The sequence below is a fragment of the Artibeus jamaicensis genome, unplaced genomic scaffold, assembly GCF_021234435.1.
Source record: "Artibeus jamaicensis isolate MK-2021 breed Jamaican fruit bat unplaced genomic scaffold, CSHL_Jam_final contig_1016, whole genome shotgun sequence".
Taxonomy (NCBI): Eukaryota; Metazoa; Chordata; class Mammalia; order Chiroptera; family Phyllostomidae; genus Artibeus; species Artibeus jamaicensis.
The window spans coordinates 6,059,197-6,071,444 of record NW_026521195.1 but is presented as its reverse complement, the minus strand read 5'-3'; the positions used below and the strand labels follow the sequence as shown (position 1 = coordinate 6,071,444).

At 44.9% G+C, this 12,248-nt stretch overlaps 1 protein-coding gene across 2 annotated transcripts in view; it reads left to right on the top strand.

Moving 5' to 3' along the window:
- The first annotated feature begins 1,739 nt into the window (after positions 1-1,739).
- Positions 1,740-12,248, top strand: part of ANLN (anillin, actin binding protein) — a 45,514-nt gene continuing 35,005 nt past the window's right edge. For both annotated transcript variants that reach the window (XM_053661882.1, XM_053661888.1), the window contains exons 1-3: positions 1,740-1,950; positions 7,541-7,688; positions 10,367-10,696. In XM_053661882.1, coding sequence (XP_053517857.1) covers positions 1,933-1,950; positions 7,541-7,688; positions 10,367-10,696 — 496 coding nt within the window. In that variant the 5' untranslated portion in view covers positions 1,740-1,932. The remainder of the gene's footprint in view (positions 1,951-7,540; positions 7,689-10,366; positions 10,697-12,248) is intronic.

The following is a 12,248-nucleotide window of genomic DNA, read 5'->3' as shown; positions in this document are numbered from 1 at the left end:
CATCATCATTGTCATCATCATAGACATAGGGGGACTGTGAAGAAAGAGACACAAAACGTTTCCAGCAGCTAGAATGTACTACATGCTTTAAATTTGTCTTTTAGTCTTGACTAGAATCTAGGTATAAAGAATCTAAGGCTCACAGAGGCCAAAGCCAAAAGGCACAAGGATACATAAATTTCTAATGACTCATTTTTCAGTGTTGTTTCAAATATACACTCTCTCCCGCCAGTAATACACACCCTTTCCCTGTCTAGCACTTGAAGAAAAATTCCAGCATCTTTTGTCTTTGGTTCATAAGTAGCATATTTTGAGTTAAATTTAATAACTCGATAGACCAAACCCATGGGTAGTGCTTTATTGCTTATTACAGAATACTTCTGTTATCACACTTTTGGATCTCTCTCCGTTTTTCATTTGATCCTCCAAACTACTCTGAGGAAAGCAGGGCAGTTGATCATTCCTGTTTTACAGATGAGAAAACTAAAATCCAAAGAGGCTAAATTGGAGGTTCTTAACCCATGTGACCATATACTTAATGAAATCCTATGTTAAATAGTTTATGACTGAAAGGGCATTTTTCTAGGTGGAGGGTCAACTTTAAATGTATTTTCAAAGGCATTCAGGACTCTCCCAAACAGTTTAAATGATTTGTCTAAAGGCACAGGGCCCCGGTGCAGCAAAGACCCCAAGTAAGTTCCCCCTACCCCACACTCAGAATTCTTTAATTCTTTCCAGTACAACCTACGGAAACAAAATCCTAGTCAGATATATTTTTGGTGAGATATTTTTTGGAATGTTTACTGATTGCTAAGGGTGCCAGAGTTATTAAGTGTATCGAAATATCTCACCTCGGAATTAGGTTTGTTCAGCTGTTGGGCGGTCACTCTTCTACAGGGTGTTACTTTTCAAATGAACAAATCAAGAGCTGTCCTGTTACAAACACGCCCTAACACAGACTTGCTAAGAAAGGAATCTCATACAGTAGCTACGTAATGTATTCTACAATTCTGGGTAATCTATACGGAATAATTATGAGGCATAGCTTGAGCTAGAGGTGGGAAACGGACCATGAGCTGAGAAGAGAATTTTCATTCCTCCTGAACCCCCTACTAACGTCTCAGGGTTTCCCAGATGTAAAAGAATGAATTCAAGATCACTTTTCAGAATCCTTCCAATTCTACCATTGTTGCAATTGAATAGGATTTAAAATAGGAAGCGCAACAGGAGTTTTGGGTATAAACTGTACAAAGTCTGTTAATGTTAGCCTTACTTTCCCAGTAAGAGAGGCCTCGAAAGCCCAAGGTGGGTTACCACCGGCCATTAGTCCAAAGTGCCCGGGCCCCACTAGCCTTGCTCTTTTAAGGTCAGGCCTGCAGTCCCCCTCTGAGTGACGAAAGGGTGGGTAGAGAGAATGCCACGAGGGGCCAAAGGTCCAAAGGAGTTTCAAACCCAGGGCCTCTCAATCCTGCACTTAGGAATGGAGGAATGCGGAACGCCCAGGCCAAGCCCGGGCGAAGGGATCGGTTTAAACCTGGTGGGATGTGCGAGCCTTCTGAGGGTGGGGCATAGGGCCCCGGGGCAGTGTGTGTGCTAGGGCAACCTCCCTCCAGATCCCGGAGCCACCCTGGGAACCAGCACGCAGGCGGGGCCACGTGACCCGCCGGCGGGGCGGGGAGACGCGCGCCCGGTCCCGCCCCGCACGCCTGCGCGCGGCTACCGGCGCTGAAATTCAAATTTGAACGGCAGCCTGAGTCCGAATCTGACACTGGAAGCTGCGGGGGAAAGGCGAGCAGGTTGGGGAGAGTTTCCCTGCCCCGGATTCCTCGTCTTCTCTAAGTGACATACTGAATTGGAACTCACTTTTCTTTTTTCTGAATTTGAACCGCCGTCTCTCTGTCGTCTCACAGTGGACACTCGAAGCCCGCGGCGATGGACCCGTTTACGGAGGTAAGAGACTTTGCTAGCGCAGCGGGACTTGACCCTTCTGGTCCCCCCACCCTCCTTTCGCACCTGAGGTCAATCTCTGGGACCAGGGGGCGGAGAGCGCGTGCGCAGAGCGTGCGTGCCGGGGGTCCTCCGGGCCGCCGGAAGCCGTCCGGGGTTTTATGGCGATCAATGTCTGGAAGCAGAGTTTAGAGTCTGCTCCAAAAAGTGGTAGGGGAAAGCTTCAGGTTAGCCCTGGTTATTATTGGATTGCCCCTCTGGAGTGGAACCCTGTCTCCCCAGAGTGAGGGTGGGGTCGGACGGAACAGGTCCCAATGGAAGTAAAAGCGGGGACAACTTGTAGGGTGGGGTTGGGTGACCGAGTGACTCACCGTTGTGTGTGCAACCGCCGCCTGGAAATGGAAATGGAATGGAATATATTTGCGGGATTTGTGCGACCGGCAGAGGGTCTGAGTGTGTATTTAAGAGTGCTGCCTTTGAAGTGACAGACACAATAAATTGGTGCCTGAGACCATCGCATCTGTTCCTATGAAGCCAGTAGTTGCTTTAAATTCCATGCGCATGGGTGAAGATTCATGCCCAATTGACATGTAAGTTGAAAGGAAAGTGCTAGCCAAAAGTGTACAAATCAAAGTTAGTAGACCACGATTTAAAAAAAAGGTAAAGAAACCTTTTTATGTGTGTTTATGGGTAACATCACAGCAGTGTTTAACTCATCTTTTGAAACTTGGATTAATTTCATTCTTACTGTGCGATTATTTCTCTAGTTTTGACTTCTTGTTGAGGACATATGGTTCTTCCTCTTTCTTTAGGTTGTTGTGCAAGTTTCAAACTGTTATTTTTTGAGTTATTGCTTAGTGGACCTAAAATAATGTCTCTATACTAGATTGAAATGCTTAAATGGTATGGAGAGTAGTAATTCTTTTTTTTTTTTGAACTGTAACTACAATTCTGTAAGTCTAAGATATTTAGAAGTTTTAACAATTAGAATTTACTTGTTTTCAAACACTATTTATTTTTGTTTCAAATTCTCAGTCATCTTGAGAAAAAACACATTTATTTGCTTGCCTTTTAAAAATTCTGACAAAAATCCAAAACATATTTTTGTATTAACTTCAAAGAGTTGGGTTGGTCGTGCACCCTATTTTCTGACTTACATTGAAGTTAAAAAGGATATATCTTTTTTTATGTTAGTTAGAATAGGATTTATTCTATTAACCTCTGTGCTCTGAATGTTTGTTTTTATTCTAAGTGACTAAGAGGAACAAAGCATTTTAAAAGTTGGCTGAAAATTGTACTTCATTTTACATAAAAATGTCATCCTGAAGCAGTACAAATCTCAGTTAAAAGAAGCTTTATTTGGAAAAAACTTCCATTTTATAGAGAGCTCAGAAAGATGTGTTGTTTAATAGGCAAGTTGGTGTTATGAAAAGTTAGGTCTCTTGAGTTGAAATGAACAGCTTTGGCATCTTTTCCTTAATTGGTAATGACTGAACTATTTGAATTGGTTCCAACCAGTAGGTGCTTAATTATAGCATTCATAACATTTTTTCACAGAGTAGAATGAACTGGCACATTTCCTTGTCTAAAAAGCACTGGAAGTCGGTTAAAATGACTTTCTCAAGCAGCGTTTCTTATCAGAATCATAGCACACAGGAACTTATCCAAGAGAGAATTTTCTCAATGTTTTCATGCCATCCTCCAAGCCTAGGAGAGATTTGAATTCATGACGTTGACATCAAGGAACCAGGGCCTAATTCTCTTGGCAACTGTGGTTGAAAAAGGCCTCAGCCCTCCTAAACTCTCTTTTCCTTGGCCTTCCCTGTTGTCCCTGATGCTTTCTGGCACGCTCTTCGCCCTGCCTCTTGTGCCTGGCAAACTCACAGTTTAGCCTCCTACTCACAGTTGGACTCCCCTTCTTCAGAGGAAAGATCCCCTTTCATACTGCTTATTAGCTCACTTGCATTCTCCTCTTGACCTTGTTTCCGGCTAGAATGTGAGCTTCATGAAGGTAGTAGACCTGTTCTTCCCTATTCCGGGAGATGTTTTCCTAACCTTAAGCATGTGCTGTAACATTCTGCTGAACTAATTAATATAGGAGAGAGCCATTTGGTACAAATTATTTTACAGTCAGATAATTACATATACGCAGTAGCTGCTGGAACATGTTAGCAATGTTTTTTATTGTAGGAAATTTCAAATTATACAAAAGTATAACTGCTCAGCCATTCATCACCCAGCAGCATACCATGTCCCCTCTCTAGTCCCTCTCACTGAATTATCTGAAAGCAAATCCTAGAGATCATATAATTTCCTACATAAAAACACCAGTGTTTTTCACAAAATGCTAAGGACTTTAATAAAAAAAATCAACTTGTCATTATTACCTCTATATGATTAACAACAGTTCTTTCATAGCAAGTCTCCCGCCAATGCCCAGATTTCCCTACCTGTCCCATGCTTTTGTAGCCTGTTTGAATCAGGACCTAGACAGGGTCTACAGGGCCATGTCTTTCTAAAGTTTTTCCTGGACCAACCAGAAGTCATGACTTCACCTTGATTCATGGACAACCCAGCAGGTTAAGCAAATTTTTATTATTAAGATTTGATATGAACTGTTAGCATTAAAAAGTCATGTTGATGGTATGGAATTAGTTCTCTGACAATGAGTTCTTAAAAAGAGCAATTGGATTTCGTCAAAGGACAGTAGCAAAGTGTGTAAGAGCCAGGCTCTGGAGCCTGTATTTGGATTCTGCCTGCCTGTTCTTGGCTCTGTGGCCTATGGCTTGTTACTGAACCTGTGCCTGGAGTTTTTCTTCTGTAAAGCAATAGTGAAAAACAGAACCTGCCACATAAGTTTTCTTTTTTTAAGGTCTTGCAAATGACATGAGTTAGTGTGTGCAAACACTGAGAGTCCTTTAGATCATATCCAACGTAGGCGTTAGTGATTGCTTCGCACTGTTAGGTGAATTTACAACCGTAAACTTACTACTCGAGGTAACAATGTCAGCCTCTTAGTGTGAACATCCGCTTACAGGTGAGAGTCTTCCCAGCCCAGGACTAGCAGGAGGGAAGTACAGGGCTAGGCATTCCCCATCAGAACTTTCCATATGCAGGAACTCAGAAAGAGAAAAGACTGCTGTGAACATGCTGTGGGAAAGCATCACTTCTTGAGATAAAAATAAACATGCTGTTAATGTTTTGAATGGAGTTTTCCTTATTTTCCAGAATTCAGTGGAAACCTCTGTAGTGACCTAGCAGATCGTGCCGCTGGCACACATTAAAAATGAGAAGTTAATTTCTGTTGTTGCATCTGCTCTGTTTAAGAAGGCAGGGGGAGCAGAGATACTTCTAGAAAAATTTGTCAGAAATGATTCAGCGTGGGCGTGGCAGAAATTGCATAGGGACTGTAAACTTCAGTTATCCTAGATTCCTCCCTGTGGAGTATCTTAATTCCTGGTGCTGGTAATTGTTGCAGTGTTTGTGTTTTATCCCTCTGCTATTTGAAAAAGGAATGTACCTCATAACCAAAAGAACCCTTAAATTCCTGATACACCGTTATAAGGAAGGGCGACAAATTTATTGAGCTGTTGAATTATACATATATCATTTCTTTTAAATTAACCTTTGGTACTTGTTTTCATTTTACAGGTTAGGGTACTTTTTCTTGATTATCTGCTTTAATTATTTTTAATCTTGAAATTGTAGATCCCAAATAGACACTAGAACCCTTGTGTAAGTTTGAAAGGCAAAGAAAGCCACATTCTTTTGCTGGGACCGGAGGCTCACAGTAACTGAAACTGCGCTGACTCACCAGGACTCCACGGACCAGGATGGAATGTGGGCGTGTCCTTGGATGTAGCTTTGTCTTATCTGGGGAGTGACACATTTTATTGGGGGGGGCAAGTCACCAGACTTACGTTTGTGTAACTGTCACTTTTGAGGTGGTGGAGTTCTATTTGGAGAGGGAAGGCTTTGTGTTTTGGAAGGCACTCGGTTCATAGATCACCCTTCAGTGACAGCATGGAGATTTAGTGTCCCTGTGAATGAACTTGACTTTGGGGAGACGCCTCCCTCCCAACTGAACTCATGCTTTTGTTATATACTCAAGAGGGATTTTAAAAAACTGATACTCTGTTTTAATTAAGGCAGCGAAAAGGTCAGATGGAATTTCATTTCTGAGCCGGCTCAGTGCTGTATCTGTGCTTGCAGGGCCGTGTATGATCTCCAGCCAGTGATCTGTGCCCCCGACCCCTGCAGATGGGGGCTTGTGGGGGGAACGATCCCTTTACAGGTGTTGTGTTTGTTTTACCAGCCACTTCAAACAGGAGCTTCAGTGGGCAGGGCAAGCAAAGAGTAATTGTGATTATGTGGACTGGCTAAGATTTCAATGTAAAACTTTCATATTGTTAATATCTAATTAAAGAAAACATGAAGATTGTTTAGGTTTTTTTTTTCTCTTAGGAAGTGCCTTATGTTTTCAAAGGCCTGATTCGTCAGCTATCTCTTGCTCTTTACCACCACTCCAAGTTTTAGGGGCTGCATTAGTTTTGCTGTTGTAATAAATCTCCTTGAACTTGGTGGCTCAAGATCACACATACCTCTTCTGTAGGTCAGAAGTCTGATGGACTTGATTGGGTTAAAATCAGGATGTTGGCAGGATCATTCTCCTTCCGGAGGCTCTCCTAGGGGAGAATTTACTTCCTTGCCTTTTCCAGCTTCCAGAGGCCATCTGCACTTTTGGGGTCATGTCCCCTTCATCTGTGTTCACAGCCACCAATTACATCACGTTTCTCTGACTCTGACTTTCCTGCCTCTCCCTTTTCCCTTACAAGGGCTGTTAATCCCTTAATCACACCCTTAATCACGACTCTTAATCACACCAGCAAACTTCCTTTTGCCATGTAGCATAGTAGGTTCAGGGCATTAGGATGTGAACATCTTTGGGTAACCATTATCCTGCCCACTTCCCTGAGTGCTTAAAACACTGAGCACACTGGTTCAGTGTTAGGCTCATGTGGGCTGTGCTCCTGTCGGTCTCCCCAGGGGTCACGCAGGAGTCTGCAGTGACCTGGCAGGTCATCTGGGACGGGATGGGCTAACGTGGCCTTACTCCTGTTTCTGGTAGTTGATGTCACCTGAGCTGAGTGTCTCTAACAAGCTAACCCGCGCTTGTTCATGGGTGGCAGTGCTGCTAGGGAGAAAGAATAGAAACTGCAAGGCCTCCTGAGGTGAGGGATTGGAAGTCACACTGCTTCCTCTCTGCCACATTTATTGGTCAAAGTGTATCATAAGGCCAGCCCAGTTCAGGGGTGTGGAAGCAGATTCTACCTGTTCATGGAAACAGAAAAAAAAACTGTGGCTATTTAAAATCTTACACAGCCAGCTATACCCCCTTTCATGTTCATATTATACCTGTAGTAATTTTGACATTGGGATGCTGCTTAATCAGCAGATCTTGACTTAAATTACGTAGGACTTCACTTTTGAAATGTATTTAACTGTTACCCTACGTGGCAACTGGTGATTTTAGAAGATCCCTGAAGTTCTGTGAGCCTTTGACTAACCTGTGTTTTAAAAATCATATGTGTAGAAACTGCTCGAACGAACTCGTGCCAGGCGAGAAAATCTTCAGAAAAAGCTGGCGGAGAGGCCCACAGCAGTGCCCAGGTCTGGGGCTCCTGCCAAATGGGCCAGACAGCCGCTCACAGAAGCAAGTAACCAGCCGTCCGGGGCGGAAGGTAAGACTGTATGGAAGAGCAGAATCCTCTGTTTTTGAAGGAGGGGAGCCCTGGTCCCTTTGTTGTGTGTGTGGGGGCCTCCAAGTCCGTGGGAGACACGTGCCACAGGCCCTGGTGGGAAGGGTTGGCCTTCTCTCCTAGTCTGGGATGGTTTTTTATATTGGGCCTAGACCCTACTGAGCTAAGGCAGGGTTTTTCTGTTTTCTGCTTTTTATTTTTTAATTATTATTTTTAAACAAATAGTTAAAAATTATTGGTTGAACTTTATTTTTCTGAATCCAAAATTGTTCTTATTAAACCCCCCAAGGGAGGAAAGTGAAGGTGCAGAGGAGCCCTTCTGCTGGCCTTCTGGCGGAGTCGTCTGCCCCGACCACACCAGCCCAGCCGACCGGACCACCAGGGTCAGACGGTTTCTCTGGGTGTCTCTGGTGTGAGCCAGGCAACGGGAGGCAGACTCAGGTGCAGATGTTTGCATTTTCATTGTCTGCCTGCTGAACCAATGCTCTGCTAGGCACAGAGTATGGGTTGTTACAGTGCAGGGCCGGTGAGATTAAACACACACATCCTTGGAAACCCGGCTGTTCCTCCCAAAGCCTGGTGTGCCCAGCCGGCTGCCTCGGTCTTTTCCCAGAGTGTAGGCTGGTCTGGAGAGGGTCCTCAGTATGACTTTACAATGCAGGGAGCAAAGAGTATTGCAGGGCTAGAGGCCTGGGGCTGGCTCACTGTCGCTTTGGGAGCTGACCGTAGAATGATGATTTATTTCTGTGTATTTATTTTGAAGGAAGGGAAGGGAATATGTTACATATACATGGTGCTTGGCCAGGAAATAGAGGCCGGGTCCCAGTCCAGGGTCTTCTGTCTTCCCTGTGACATGGGTCCCTCCAATTAGGTGGTGAGTTCCGATGGTGGGAGCTGCATTTTGATGCTTAAATGGAAGCATTTACTGTTTTACACAAGAACTGAAATTTAAAGAATTCTGTACTTCCAGGTGGTATTGCATGCTAACATAGAAACACTTCCACAAAATGATTAGAATAGTTAATGGAAAGTAAATGAATTACAGAAGGTTGGAAAATTTCATGATGTGTATTCAGTGAGATGAATGTGGAGAAGGGAAATCCTGTCCTCTCGCTGGACCACGTCGGTCACTGCCAGAATGAGGACCCTTGGTTAGACCAGCGATGAAATGGCCACCTATGAAATTTACAGTCTTACTTTTTAAAAATATTAGTTGTTCAGGGGACATATCAAACTCATTCTTGGGTTGAAATAATATGCCTTATGTTTAGATAGCTCCTTTTTATTGTAAGAGTTTAACATTTATTTTGTAGGTGTTCATGGGAGTTTAAAAATGTGAAATGTTAAGCACTTGTGTTGATGAAATTGTTTGGTATTGACTAGATGACTCAGTCCCTCTTTTGGTTCCCTCTTTCCTAGATCTCAAGCCAGGTGCCCTCCACCCTTGTTTATTATTGCCCGTGAAAGATGGTTTTAGAAACAGGAAGTCTGGCCTCTCCCCTGAGCTCAAAGCGGTGTCACTTCAGGCAGGTCCCTGACTCGTGCACCAGCCCACAGTGCCTGTGGCGTCATGGATGAGACATGAGACAAATTCACATGGACTCCTGAGTCCTGTGGAGGAAAAGGGGCGGCATGGCTACTCCCTCAAGGGAGGAGCGCCCCTCGCCCTTGCCTAGACAGGCTTTTATTGGGTTCAATTTGCACTCCTAGGAATACTGGTACAGCTCATTAATCATTGTCAGGCAGTAAGGATCAAATAGTAGATAGTATACAAAGAACTATTAGGGCTTCTTCTGAGTCAGGGTCTATCACCTAAAAGGCTCCAAAACTTTGGGAAACAAACACGTTTCCTGCTCAGACCTTTATCATTTAACTAAGAGCATTCTTAGCAAAGCAGGCTTTACAGGATTTTTTCCTTTCTCAGGCCTGATCACCCAGGGAACCCACCCTTTCCAGCACTGGGCTGCACCGCCCTCTGTCAAAGCCTAGGGGCAAGGGTCTATCACCCCCTTTCTCCATAGCCCACCAAGTCCTTCGCTGGGGCCTCCAAGTGATCATGCCTGTCTTAGGTCGTTCACCCCTTGGGGAATCTTATTCATCATTGGCTAACCGACCAAGCATTGGGGGCCAGTTATGAAAAAAGGAGCAGAAGTGGCGCTCCTGCCAGGGAGATAAGCTTTGTCTCCTTAGTGGCTTATGGTCCGAAGGGTGCTCACTCAGCCTTCGCCATGGGGGGTTTCAGCTCCTGAAACAAGGCTGGGCGGTTTCCAACATTCCAGACCTCACTTTTCTTATCTGAAAAGCAGGTGGTGGGGCTGGATGACCTTTAACACCCCTGGGCCATTTCTCTGCCTGGCACTTGTACTTCCCTGTTGTCCTAAACCGTGTGACATATTATGTATATATCCTGAGTGTGTTCCTTGAATTTCTTTTCATTCAGATTTTTTAAACCGTAAGTTATGGTTTCTTAAAAAGAAATCTCTCATATTAGATTTCTAAGTTACTGAAAGAAAGTAGAATTATACATATTTCTTACAAGTAAAATGTTTTAAAGGATTAGAGGAACACGAGGTTTTATTAATTTGTTAAGTACTTGTGGCCAGTTGTTTGTGCTGTGAGATAGTATGGGATTTTGAATTTTCCCCCCCTTTTTAATCTAGAGAAATCTTGCACAAAACCATCGCCATCAAAAAAGCGCTGTTCTGACAACACTGAAGTAGAAGTTTCTAACTTGGAAAATGAACAACCGGTTGAGTCAGCTTCTGCCAAACCTTGTTCTCCAAGTCCTGTGTCCCCTCAGGCACGGCCACAGGTGCCAGCTCCGACCAGTGGATCCCCACCCGCCACCCAGGCATCTCTCCTGGGCCCTCAGAGAGGGCTGGATGCGGGACCAGAAGTGATGGCAGGCTCCTCCGTTAAAACCCGGATGCAGAGACTGGCAGCCCAGCGGCGCCACTGGGACGAGGAGGAGGATGGCACAGCGACAAACGGTATGGATGGCGCGGCCTCTAATCTGGGTTGGTAAGGGTCCCCGGGTGTGCTGGGACTGTGTTTGTCGGTTAACACAAGAAGGTAAATGCTGTTGCTTTATCTGTATCCTGGAATCCGTCTATTATTGTAAGGGGCTTGTATGCTGGTTGTGTGTTTGTCAGGCGGTGGTCCTCATGGAAGTAGACGATGAGGCTCCTGTACTGCTGGTCCTATTAGCATCTCTAACCTTCAGCTCCATATGCAAGACATTCCATTGTGAGGATTGATTAATTAAGTAAACTGGAGTGACTATGGAATGCAACCCTGTTGAATAGGGGAGAGAGATAGCTTTAAAAAATAATTGCCAAGCACCTGCAAAGCAGGTTACTACTCTGCCGAGGAGCCGGAAACAGGTGGCGCGGCCCGATCTTCACCTTCCTGGGCCGTGGTCTGGCGGAGAGCCTGGGAGCAGATCGGCAGCCACGCAGCAGGGCTGATTGTACTGCGATCAGTTTTTATCTACCTTCTATCTTGTTACAAAAATGCCTCTGTCACAAAATGAGCAAATAAGGAAATCCGTGTGAAGGAAATAAACGTGAATAGAAGGAAAAGAAAGCGAAGGGTAAGGTTAGTTTATTCATGCCAGGCCTTAAGTTCCTCCTCCTTACTAGAGAGGGTTCTGAACTTGCTAGTAGTCCACGGAAAGAGGCAAACTATTGGCTGCATGACCAGTGTTTATAAGATAAAAGCAGAATTCATCGTTGACCCTGAGACCCTAGAAAACTCTCCTCCCTGTGTCCTCAGAGGTGGTCTTGTGCGGGCTAGTAAATGTAAGAGGTTCCTCATGAGGCACGTGACCCGGCTCCGAGCTCGGGTCAGTGAACGCAGTTCCGAAGGGAACTGGCAGAGTGCAGGTGGGCAGCTCGGGGGCCGCAGGGACTGCCCTGAGGAAGGGATGCTCAATGTGGCTTTCACGGTTCAGCTCCTATGTGTCCATCGTCAGCCCAGCGGAGCCCTGGAGAGGGCTTCGTTTCTTTTTTCTTTTTTTTTTTGAAAGCTGTGGCTAATTCTGATGCATAACCAGAGTCGAGGCCAAGTGATCTGAAGAAAGGATGGACTGTGTGTACTTTGGGCGGTCTTCTGTAAATATCAGTTCTTTTCATAAGAATTTTGAGACATTGGACCGCAAAGCATTTGAGATTATCCTTTCTGGCAGTGCTGATAATCCCAAGAGCAAACACTATGTGAAGTGCTGGGCATTTAAAATTTTGTTCTAATGCCAAACAGGACTGCAGTAGGTACAGGCCAGTTGAATGTTTGAGGACTTACACCAAAATACACTTCATCTGAAGGGCTGCGTTTGGACAGACTGGAAGGGCTAGGGCCCACTCCTAAAACGGCCTAAGAAAACCGGCGTCTTCTGAGGGCAGTGCTTGCTCTGAGGAGATGGTAGTGGTATGCACATGGGGATTGAGGGGGTGTGGGCTTGGGAGATTTTCTACAGGAGTCAGGGATGATCAGGCTGGCCTTTGAGGCACTGCTGGCTTCAGACGGTGGAGATTTTCTGGGGCA